Genomic DNA, 12,595 nt, shown 5'->3' on the forward strand with positions numbered 1-12,595 from the left:
TTTCAGTTTCTGAGCTGTGTCGTCACGTCCGTTTATATGAACCGCATGCGCAGTAAAGTTAAAATGCTGGAAACCTCTATCAGCTGTTGTTTACGTTTGTGGAATCGGCCGGTGAAGAGATGTTTGTGTAGTTTTTGTTTACTGTTTCACCTCAGACGTTATTACACTACGTAAAGAGAAGGGATTGCGAGTTAAGTCAATGGGTGCCGTGGGAAGCACCGACAGGGAGAGAGAACCGTTGCTTGAGCCGAATGAAGCTGAACAGAGGCTCCAGCCAGGGATCAGCAGTGGCAGGGTGTATAGGAGAAGATGGCTGGTGTTAATCTTGTTCTCACTTCTCTCGTTTTTACAAGGAATGGTGTGGAACACATGGGGTCCCATCCAAAACTCTGCCAAACATGCTTTCGGCTTCTCATCTACAGAAATTGCTATTTTAGTCATTTGGGGTCCTGTGGGCTTCTTCCCATGGCTCCTGTTTATGTGGCTGATGGACAAGAAAGGTTAGTTGTTGTCTTTATACGATACCAAACAAAATGATTCAGGGAATCAGTTTAGCATTGTATGAGCTTAATCACTTCTGAACTGCTTTTCTGCTTGAGTCATTAGCTTTGCTCAAACTGCACAAGATCAGTAAAATAAACAAAGTGCTTCTGTGATTCAAGTGAAGTCATAAGACTTTAGTTGTCATTTTTGATTTTATACATATATATATATATATATATATATATATATATATATATATATATATATATATATATATAGTTAAGTATGGTGACAGATACTCAGAATTTGTTCTCTGCATTTAACCCATCCAAAGTGCACACACACAGCAGTGCACACACACCGTGAACACACACCCGGAGCAGTGACATTCAGGTTAACTTCTCTATTAGATTTGCAGCATCATCTCATAAGGAACAAAACTTAAACCGCCCTTTTTTTTTTTTTTTTTAGAGCTTTTTTACTTCCTGAAAAATATAACAAGTTACCTCAACTTCTCCATCTGGTCCTGGTGTTGTTCTGAATTCCCACACACACAGTTTTCCTTTAGAGGGGATTTCTGCTAAAACCACACAACTGTCTGATTGAATCATTATTCTAAAGCCTCTTTTAATTATTACTAAGTGATTATACAAGGGAAATGATAAAAAAAAGAGAAACACCTGACTGGGGAATGGATGAATTGTAAATGTAGTGATTTCAGTAAAGAATTTATCAGTAAAGTTGCAGTAGTGTTTTCAAAATAAATAAAATAAATAACTGTTTGTTTTGTTTTTTTTTTTTCAAAAAAAATGCCAATGTTTTGATCAGGAACACAAACTGAAAAAAGGGTCTTTAATTTGTTATCGTACACTTTTACATATAGTGATTTCTGCAGGCAGACACACATAGATACAAATAATGCAGACTGTTAGGCACAAAGTCCCATAATACATGTTACCATGTTACTTACTTTGACCACTGAGCTGCCTTATGTTGCTCTTTATATTTAGTTATACCAGCTAATAATACACGGTGAGTACAAACCTAAAGTCAGTTGTGCAGTGGACTAGGGTTATCATTGCTTAGTCAGGGTTTTTTTTTTTTTTTGATGTTTGGACTATGCACAGTTATAACGAGACCCTTTGTGCTCAGCTTAATGTTTTTAAACTGTCTCTAAACCACATTAGACCATGATCAACTGCTTACTGGAATCTCTTCTCACCTGACATGTCACCTGATGATCTTTTGCAAATGACAACCCCATACATGTAAGACTTATAAAACTATTTTTTTTTATATTTGTCCAAATCACACGGAGATTTCATAATCACATCCTGCTTAACGTTGTCAGCAGTCTACGCCTCACCAAAGTCATAAAACCTGACAAATCATATATTGTCTTTAATGACATATAATTATATATAATTTAGTTTGTGTAATATTTCCAAAAAAAAAAAAAAAAAGAGCTGAAACACTACTACAGCTGTATTTAAAATTGCCCATGAAAACTGAGTTTATAGATAAATGTTTTCTCACTTAAGGTTTTGCAAGCATCAAGAATTTTGACAAGGAATAGAACAAACCAGCGAATGGAAAACCAAAGAATAATTTAAGATCCTACAGTTTGACAACCAGTTGATTTCTTACTATACGACGATAATATAATCCTGCCGTACCATTTTTAATGTTTGTTTTTAGTTGGCAAGTCTTCCTTCTATAAATCATACACAGTCTTTCCTCATCACTAAACTACAGGTTGTAGGGTTTAATCATTTCTACATTATTCTTATGCTACACAGGTTACACTGTACTGTCTACATATTAACATGATAAAACCTTCCACCCGAACATACATTTTATGGAGTCCTGTTAAAGACAGCGTGCAGAAACTAGATGTTTCCACAGCTGCTTACAGACTTCTTGACTGCAGTGCAGTTCACATTGTAGCATACAAGTCATGCAAATATTGATATATCAGACACCCTGCATTCACACGAAGCAGCAAGTGATAACCCACATTTCCTTGACACTGCGCTCTAGTTCCAATTACAGTGAATAGTGAAATTGAAATAGTTTTTTAAATTGGATTTAAATTAATTATGACTTCTAAATTAATTCAAAGTAATGCGACTATATAAGGGGATGCAGTAGCCTAGTGGTTAAGGTGTTGGACTGCTGGTTGGAAGGTTGTAATGCCACTGATTGGCCCCTGAGCAAATCACTTAACCCTCAATTGCTCAGTTGTATAAAAAAATGAGATAAAACGTAAGTAGCTCTGGATAAGGGTGCCTGCCAAATGCCGTAAATGTATATGCAACTGGATCCAACAAACTCTATGGACCTTTGTGGCATCGATGTTCTCTCACAGTCTAAGTTCCTGTCCGGGTTTAATTCAGGCTGAATGTTTCGTCCCCTGCTATTTCTCTTCATAACCTCATAATGAACAGTGATGCAGAGCAATTTATTAAGGATCAGGAGTTGATAATGAAATAAATAGATTAAAAAAAAATCTCACACACATACATTGTATTTTCAGCTCACTAAATCGACTTTATTGTGGAGCGCTGAACATATGTTGAATCCCAATTTCCAGATTGATTTCCCTTTTGCTGTTACAATATTATTAGTAGTATTCTGGGAATACTTTTCAGTAGATGTTGGAGTTTGGGGGTTTGTGATCCTGGGGATTGTCATGCTGAAACATGTTTGGACTTCTTAGTTCCAGTGATGGGAAATTATAATGCTGCAGCATATAAATACATCCTATACAATTGTGTGCTTGTTCTCATCATTTCAGGGAAGGTTTCCATATGTGTGTGATAGTCAGGTATTATATAGGTTATGGCTATATAGTGTATATAATACCATAGGTGTAGTTTTGAGTGGACATTACAACTTTAATAAATAACTTATAGCTATGTATGTACTGCTGAGTTTATAGACAGATTTCTCAAGTGTTAATTCTGTTATGACACATTTATATTTCACGCAACACCCAAAGTCTTGTCACTGTTGAGATAAGTGAGTATTAGAACATTATAGATGAATATCTGAGCTGATAAGGTCAGTTTGTATTGATTTACACATGCATTATGGCATATAAACACTATTCTGCACAGTGTGTGAGAGTGCATTTGAAAAATCAGTAGGATTTCTATGTAGTATATAACTAGAAAGAAATAATGCCACCTTTGTGTTTAGTGAATAAACAGTTCTGGTTAATTCGATTAACTGTGAAGGTCTGCTATATCTTTCTCAGTGGTGTTCATGACCTTGTAGCATCTAGATAAGAGTCGTGATGCTTGCCATTTATATGAATCCAGGCAAATCAACCCCTTGCAGAGTCACTGCCTCTGAATAGGTGACTTTGATTTTTTATTTTTTTTTTAGTACCAGCCAAAGAAAGTAAAAGTGCTGGATGTTAGAGGTTGTCACTTATATAACATTCAAGCTGACAGCCCTATGAAGAGCTTCTGTGAAATCTTGAGGAAATCTATGTGTATATAGTTGATGCAAGGGTTCGAGAGTGATGTTAATGGTTTTATAAAGGAACTTCATTTTACTTCAGAGAGAGATGTTTCTACACGTTATGAAAGTATTAAACTTTCAGTCTTTGTTAATTGCAAAATATGGGTGTTTCTGAACACACCTAGTAACACTAAGTTTTTATGTGCAGTACACAGTGTCCCCAGCATTATGGCTCGAGGCTACTCTAGCCTCCATGTGACCCTGTGTAGGATTAGCAGTACAGCAGACTCGATAGATGGATTTACTTTTCAGAAATGCATAGGAGAAAATGTCAAGAATTCACCACATGAAAAATTTTCCCAGGCCTCCACACATTTATGAACACGAATCTGTAGTGCTGATAGTCTGACTGGTGACATCTACAATGGACGGAGTTTCTGCTCTTTGCTGCACTGCTGGTCGCAGTCAATTCAACTCAAATTTATTTGTATTTAACAATGAATATAGTCTCATAAGAACATAAGAAACATAATACAAAAAATTATTATTTATATTATACAAAGATAAATATAATACCGAAATTCATATTAGACTTATATATAAATGTGTTTGTATTTATCCCCAATGAGCACGTCTGAGGTGACTGAGGTGACTGTGGCAAGGAAAAACTCCCTTAGATGGTGGAAGAAGAAACCTTAAGAGGAACCAGACCCAAAAGGGAACCTCATCCTCATTTGGGTGACACTGGAGGATGTGATTATAAATATACAGTCGGACAATCGTGTATCGATGAGGAGGTTGTTGTCCTCAAAGACATCATGTCTTCCCATCATGTTCTCCATCGAGGACCATTTCTACACCTACATGGACCCTGTTGAGCTAAACAAGCTCACCAAACACATTGATATGGATGTATTGATAGATGGATAGTGTAGGCTAGTGTTCTTCATTTTAGTGCTTTCAGTATTAATTCTATTTTATCCAAGTGTTACTAGCCCAACTAATCAATAGTGTTATTGATAGTCTGTTGTATTGCTCTAGATCATACTGCAGGAATTATTCTCTAACCTAATGTAAGTCGCATGATTGACAGAATAAATATTAGTGATCTTGGGGTTAGGGTTGAACTTCACAGAAGACATATATATACAAATTAGGATGTCAGACTACACCTCTACCTGCTCCTGAAGATGATCGCTAGCAAATCAACCCCTTGCCTACAGGGTTGCTGTGAATGATTAGGTACGTCCTTGATTTTGAGAACCCCAGGAGTTATAAATTGTGCGTAACATCTTTCTTTGTGTTCAGATTTACTACACAGTCTAAAATATCTCTTTTTGCATCAATACTTTTTTCAGGCTGCGAAGGAACCGAGACAGGCAGAGAGAAGAGTGTTAGTTTCAAGTTCCCTAAAAAAATGATGATAAAAGCTGCTAATGTAAAATAAATAAATAAATAAATGAATTTAAAACTTCTCCTGATGCTTCACTGCAAGAACGTCTCGTCACCGAGGCTCTTTTTCTGCTTTTTTACAGCAACTCATCATGATATCATTCACATCTTTGCATTCAAATACTTTATGGAGCTTTTCAGAAAACTTGTATCTTGATCTTTAAAAAGTGCGTTGGAGTTGTTTCCTTCTCTTTCTACAGAAAACAATTCGATGTTTAATTTCTCAACAATTTGAAACTCCGTTATACACATTTCCACAGAAATTCCACACAAAATTGATGAATTACATGAAAAATACTACAGAGACAAATTCAGTTAAAATACAAGATGTTATTAATCATCATTGAGGCTCTCAAATGTCTATAATGTACAATTCCAGTGACATGGTGAGGCGTTTTTCTTTAGGATCTACTTAATGCTGGTCAGGGTTTCGGGTGATCTGTATACTATCCCAGGAAAACCTGGCATAAAATGGGAATAAACAATGGATAGTATTCTAGTGTACTGCAGGACACCATGCACATGCAGTCATTCACACCTAGATTAACTTCCTATAAAAATAAAAGCCTTTGTGGAAATTCCTTTAAAACTGAAAGCCTTTGTTAAATCCAGTGTACTCTCACACAGTAGTAAGTGTATATAATTGCTTGCTTACTGACTCCGTGTTATTATATTGTCCCTGTTCCCTATTTTGCAGGATTACGAGCCTCTCTGCTGCTCACGGTCTTCTTCATGGTGTTGGGCTCCGCTCTACGCAGTGTCCCTGTCTCAAACTTGCAGCTCCGGCGCTGGTAAGACTTTCATTCACAACGCACCGTTTCCCATTTCTAGGGAAAACGTATTGTAAAGGTCAGCGCAATTTTCACACCAGCCTCGAAGCCATGTTTAATTCACTTCCAAGTGCCATTCTCTTCTGCCCCCTGGCATCTTAGTTATGGTGTCATTGGGTGGATTATTATATTGTTTTATTATTTAAGAACCTTACACCTTCTGGAAGAGCAGTTTTATTCGCTGTGCTTGTAAAGGTGAAGATGAAGGACAATGGAAGGCAACGAGGACACAAAGGACTGGACTTCTGAATCCCTGAGTAGCAAAACACGGAATTAATAATATTTAAGGAATTCGTATTGCTTATTCATATTTGCTCTACAGCACTATTATACTTGTATTTGATTTTATCACAAGTGTTTAATGAATTATTTTTAACAGTATGACTCCAAGAGCAGTCAGGAACAAGAATAAACAGGGAGTTAACAGGGACTTTTATGCTGGATGCTCCATCTAACCTAAACCTAATATTGGCTGATATTTAACTTAGAAAAACGTATAATAGCATAGAAGGTGGTGAAGCTTACAGACTTTTATGTAATATTTATGGAAGGATTCTCTATTGTGAGTGCTTAGTAATAGTCTGGGGGTTTATTTACCACAGAAAAAAACTTCACTGCACTTTGTGGCTTCTTTGTAAAAAGAGGCATTTTTGTCAGAATAACCTCGAGAACTGAGTAAATGATTGTTTATATCTGCAATAAAACACTAACACTAAAAGACTCGTGTTCGTGTCTCAGACCTTCCGCAATGTAAAACATAAGAATCGAAATACGTGAAAAGTAGCTAAAATATTGTGTTTTAATAAACTTTTAATGGATGACACACTGCTGAGTTATAAGAGGAATAAAGCCACCTGGGTACATGCCGCTATTTTAAAAAAAAAAAAATCAACTTAATCCTGGTTGAATTAGCTTTTGGCTTTGTATGAAGCTGCATCACACTGCTCTGTCGTGGATCATTTGCTTGTTACAGCTTTCCATGTCATGTTTTATTCCTTAGTTGTTTCAGTGAAATGAGAAGAGCTTCAAGAGTATCTGAGAAACTCTGACCTGTTGATAACATTTATTAAGACGCCTTTTCTCTTTTACGTAATTCATTTTAAGTCAGACACATTACATGCCCCAGTAGTTCAGCTCATCTGTGGAAGACATTTTTGGCAACTATCTACCAGTTAGCAGCACATTTAAACTGCTGTCGCATGTTGTACACATTTACTAACACTAATGTACAACACTACTCCAATTTCATGAAACCTAAAAGCTCAGCATTTCCTTTCACCTCTCCGAATTAGATTATATCATAGGATGCAAAGCCACAGACATCACACTGCTTTGTAATCGTGTGGAAAATCCTTTTTATTTTTTATTTTTTTAATGGTATATTTGGATTTTGGGTTTACTGAAGTGTTACACGATTGATATTGAAACACTGCTGCTACTCACTACAGGAATCAATGCGGACTGAATTTCATCTGCATAAAGCTTTTATTCTTTTCTTTCTTTTTCATTCTTTTTCTTTCTTTTGTTCTTTCTTTTTCATTCTTTCTTTCTTTATTTATTTCTTTCTTTTTCATTCTTTCTTTCTTTCTTTCTTTCTTTCTTTCTTTTTTTCTTTCGTTCTTTTTCATTCATTTTCTTTCTTTCGTTCATTCTTTTTCATTCTTTCTTTCTTTATTTCTTTCTTTTTCTTTCTTTCTTTCTTTCTTTCTTTCTTTCTTTCTTTCTTTCATTTTCATTCATTTTCTTTCTTTCGTTCTTTCTTTTTCTTTCTTTCTTTCTTTCTTTCTTTCTTTCTTTCTTTCTCATTCACTTTCTTTCTTTCTTTCTTTCTTTCTTTCTTTCTTTCTTTCTTTCTTTCTTTCTTTCTTTCTTTCTTTCAGTCAGTTTTGCTGAATACAGGCAGCTCCTGCTGTTTTAAATTTTAAATCTGTAAAAAAAATCTTTTCATGTTTTGTGTTGTTGTTGTGTATAAATTCTGTACTACTGTTCATGGCCATATTAGAAAGAACTTGGAGCTGTTGAAGCTCGACTCTCATTGCTGTATTTAGCGGTCTTGTATTTCCAAGATGTTTGTTGATTTGGGATGTAATTACAGATTTCAATCCTAATATTCTGCTATCTGTAAATGTTGATGAATGGATATAAATTTAATCATTAGGAGAGAATAATATCAGTAATAATATCACATTTAATATGTTATGTCATATTCCTACTGTAATTGAGTTTAGTCCTGTTCGTGCACCTCTAATTTATGTGTAGTTAACATGATAGTTCTGCTTTCTGCATTAAATGGATTTCTGAATTAAATCTTTTTACACTTTCTCACTGACATCATGTCAGTCATTTGCCGCAAGCAATACAGTCATTTCCGATTTTCAAATATTGGTGCCTCAAACATTTCAGTGAGTTAATTAAAAATCCTGAGTTTGAATTCTTGTTTGCTTAATCAACAGTTGAGAAGGATCTCAAGTCGTACATGAGAAATTAGCTGGATCGGGAATTCATTGGTTTATCAAGAACTATGAAGTTTTCTCTGTTTCAACAAACATCGATTTACGAATGATGTGAGCAGCAAGTGCCGATAAATCATTGTTGACAGAATATCTGGCCTTAAGCACAGTGCAGATTATTGTTCTTGATTTGTTGTGCTGTCACAACCATGGATTGACCAAATGAAATAATGCTATGAATTAATTTTTTTCAGATGCACACAGATAATGTTTTAGATTTCTGCAAAACAACCACAGAGAATCTTAAGGACTAGCGTCTGCCTCCGTTATGCGTTATGCTTCATTGTTTTGTATGAATGTTATTTGCTGTGGAGAATGAAATGATTGTTTGGTTGTTTGTGTTAGGCTTTTTGATTCACACCCAGCAGTGGTGTTACAATGCTTGCATTGCAGAAGGTGTGATTTCACCCTATGCTGTGAATTTATTTTGTCTGTTCTTAAGACCATGATTGAGCTTGCTTGCTTATTTTGATTTGAGCGGAGGTGTTGAAACAGTGCGTATGGCGAACTGTGTTAGAACCCTATGTTACTAAAGCTGCTAAGCCTCTGTATTTCTAATGGGAATTTCAATGAAAACCGAGCAGATAGAACTCCGTTTTTCCACCAATAGGTGTCAGCACTCGCCTTTTGTCTGAACAGAAAGAGAAAAAATTCGTTCTTAACCCTGTGCTTGTCTTGTAAGTAGTGAATATCTGAATCAAGAGCCTCAGCCAAGGGGAACGATACTCAACGGAGCCAATTCAGACATGAAGTGCTCTTGTTCCTTTGGTTGATCTGCCAAGCACAGGGTCCAGTGTCTGTTTCAACGACACAGTGTCCAGTGCAAGACTGTAGATGATAATGCAGTTTAAAACTCTACACAGGCCGCATTATTCTAAAGCAAAACTAGATCTGCTCGGCTGTGTCTCTGGGTTGTGATCGATTCAAGGGTGTGACAAGAGCCTTATATCATTCCTTTTGGTTCTGCCCACATCTTAATGGTTTCTGGCAAGATATATTTTCCTGGTATTCTGTGCCATAATCACAGCAGATATGTAAATGGCCATCTTCGGGTGTTCTAACACTGTTATCTGCCTTATTGTATGAAATTCTCATGAATGATGTACATGGCTATGGCTAAGAGAATCATATTGAGGGATTAGAAAGCTTCTGCTCACCCATTTTTTCAGAGAAGGCTTGCTTATATGGTCTCTCTTGCGTCTTGGAAAAAAAAATCCTTTTAATGAAACAAAGTCATCCAACATTTTACATGATAGCAGGGTTTCAGATTTGTGATCTGATCTTTTGTTGTTTTTTGTTCTGTCCCCTTGTTTATGTGATTTATGTTCCACGTGTATACTTTATATAGACATCGATGTAATTTTAAGTTCTATCTGGCTTATGTGTGTGTTTTGTACATTGGTTGGTTTCTGTTGTTCATATAAAAATGAATACAAATAATATTGCAGGGGAAAAACAATGCACTGTTCATATGTTTAAGATCAGTAGAGGCACGCACTTGGAAAAGATTGTTGCAAATATTGGTGGCAGATGTCAGAGCGTGCTCTTCAGCGAGAGGAATGTGTATATAAGACGCGTGTAATGTTTGGTGAAGCTGTTATCATGGAATTCTCAAGGGTTGGATTTGGATTTTCACAGATGGATTTGAATCTGAGAAAGATTTTTTTTTTTTTTATCCTGAAGATCTTCTTTTCTATTCAGAGACATCCGCTGCTCTCTTAGTCTTATAGAGTCTATAGAAGAAATGCTGGAGTCTGAATCTGTGCTGCAGAGAAGGGTTACAACATATATATGCAAACAGCGAGTGCAGCCTTTGATTAACAAGGGTGCTGTAGTATTGCTGATTATTATCGACTTTACCATATTGTCATACCACCTTGACCACAATGACTTTAAATGACCAGCCGTTACAGCTAGTAACAAGTTTCAAGACCTTGTTCTTGGCCTCAGTTTCTGTTTGATGTGTTTTATTTAACAGGTTAAGGAATATAACAGAACACGTGCGCTATTCTGATTAACAGTGGGATGAAGTGGTTCAGGCCAAATGTTAGTATCAATAATTTGATTATTTTCCAAAAAACATACATTTTATCCGTTATAGTTTTTGTCCATTATAGTTACATTTAATAGTGTGTAACTTCAGAAAACCTATTTAGTTCCTGTTAGCTCTTGTAGCATTGTAGTTTGTAGCTATAAATGTAATTAATAATAAATAAGCTTTAGTAAATTAATAATACTTTTTTTCGGCTGCTCCCTGTTCAGGGTCGCCACAAAGGATCACGTGGTTCACATATTAGATTTGGCAAAGGTTTTACGCCAGATGCCCTCCCATTTTTATCTCTGGGCTCGGGACAGGCACTGAGAGTTGACACTTCTGTGGCTCGGTGAGCTCCCTGCTGGGAATCGAACCCGGCCCACAGCAACGAGAGCATGTTATCCTGCCGCTGGACCACCCGGGGGCTCACAAAATTAATAATTAATAAACTGTAATTAAACATCACCTGACCAATCAGAATAAAAAAAGCATCAACACTGTGTAATAAACATATTATTAATTGATTTATTTGCAGTTTTTTTTTAATACAGGCCTGTGATATGAACAACTTGCACAGCCAGCCATCCACATTAACGCCACTGCTGAAACAGGCTTTCTCTCAGTAAGGGACAATTAGGTACAATTAGAGTGTACTAATGGACACATTCCACCCAAAAGCAGTTTAATCAGAGTGCATTGAGACTTCCTCTGCCGCCGCTTATCGATATTTATCAAGTTAATAATCTCTGTCTAAATTGCATTGCTCCCTCTGCACTCACACTTTCTCGCACAGACTCTGGCTCACTCGTGCTTATTTTAAGCTTGTCCTCTGCCACACTGCTGTATCAGAACATACACTTGCGTGTCAGCTGATCCTGAGGACAGATCATACAGCAGGGCTTGTGGTCACGGTGAGAACTTGTTTTTGAATCAGTGAATCAGCTCCACAAATGAAGGTCTTTGGTTTTTGCCTCAGTCTTGACCATTACCTTATCTTCTGGCTTAGCACGGTTTTCTTTTTCTTTAAAAAAGCATTTATTAACATGAATATTAGCATTTTATTAAGCATTTATTAACATTCAGAAGAGTCCTGAATTTTCCCTGCTTTGGGTTTAAGATCTAGACTCATAATATGCAAATAGCAAAGGTTTCTGCTTTTTCAGAGGAAGCTCAGTTTCCACCTAACTCTTATCCAAAACCCGTCCACTACTCCATTTCCTTATAAAGAGTGTATTAACATGATAATAAGTCTTATCATGAGCACCAATGTTAGAATGTCTAGATTTCAACTCAAAAGCATGTACTGTAGGTAGGATTAAAAGTCTCATTGGAAAAAGTGTGTTGAATATTAACGGACAATAAAGGGCACAACAGAGTGAAATTGAGGGTGAGATAAGTGTTGTTGAGATGGCGGTGGAGTAGATCAGTGCTCTTATTGATTGATCTTGCAAGGAAGACTTGCCTTTTGTGTACAGCTCTGGATTTTAGATTTCAGCTGTGAGATAGAGATAGAGTCTGGTGATTGAGGTGTCACTATAGTATAACTGGAACGTTGGCAGACCAAATGAGGCCATATGTCATGGCTGCAGTTTCTACTACTTGTTGAATTTTGTTCTTCCTTGTATTGGATCTGCTGTAGAATGTTTTATGTAAAGATCAAAGAGCAGTGAAATTGCTGAATTTTTTTACATTTATTGTATTTTATTTTATTTAATTTTTTACTTTATCCAAGTTGTTACAACAAAGTTGGGAGCACACAAATGTATAGAATGTCTTCGTATGCAGTAGTTTTAAGATTTCCCTTCACAAATGCCCAA

At 36.3% G+C, this 12,595-nt stretch overlaps 1 protein-coding gene across 1 annotated transcript in view; it reads left to right on the forward strand.

Moving 5' to 3' along the window:
• The first annotated feature begins 53 nt into the window (after positions 1-53).
• slc49a4 (solute carrier family 49 member 4) overlaps positions 54-12,595 on the forward strand; it is a 38,466-nt gene continuing 25,924 nt past the window's right edge. The window contains exons 1-2 of the mRNA XM_060876264.1: positions 54-500; positions 6,101-6,194. Coding sequence (XP_060732247.1) covers positions 200-500; positions 6,101-6,194 — 395 coding nt within the window. The 5' untranslated portion in view covers positions 54-199. The remainder of the gene's footprint in view (positions 501-6,100; positions 6,195-12,595) is intronic.

This window comes from Tachysurus vachellii, chromosome 8, assembly GCF_030014155.1.
Source record: "Tachysurus vachellii isolate PV-2020 chromosome 8, HZAU_Pvac_v1, whole genome shotgun sequence".
Classification (NCBI taxonomy): Eukaryota; Metazoa; Chordata; class Actinopteri; order Siluriformes; family Bagridae; genus Tachysurus; species Tachysurus vachellii.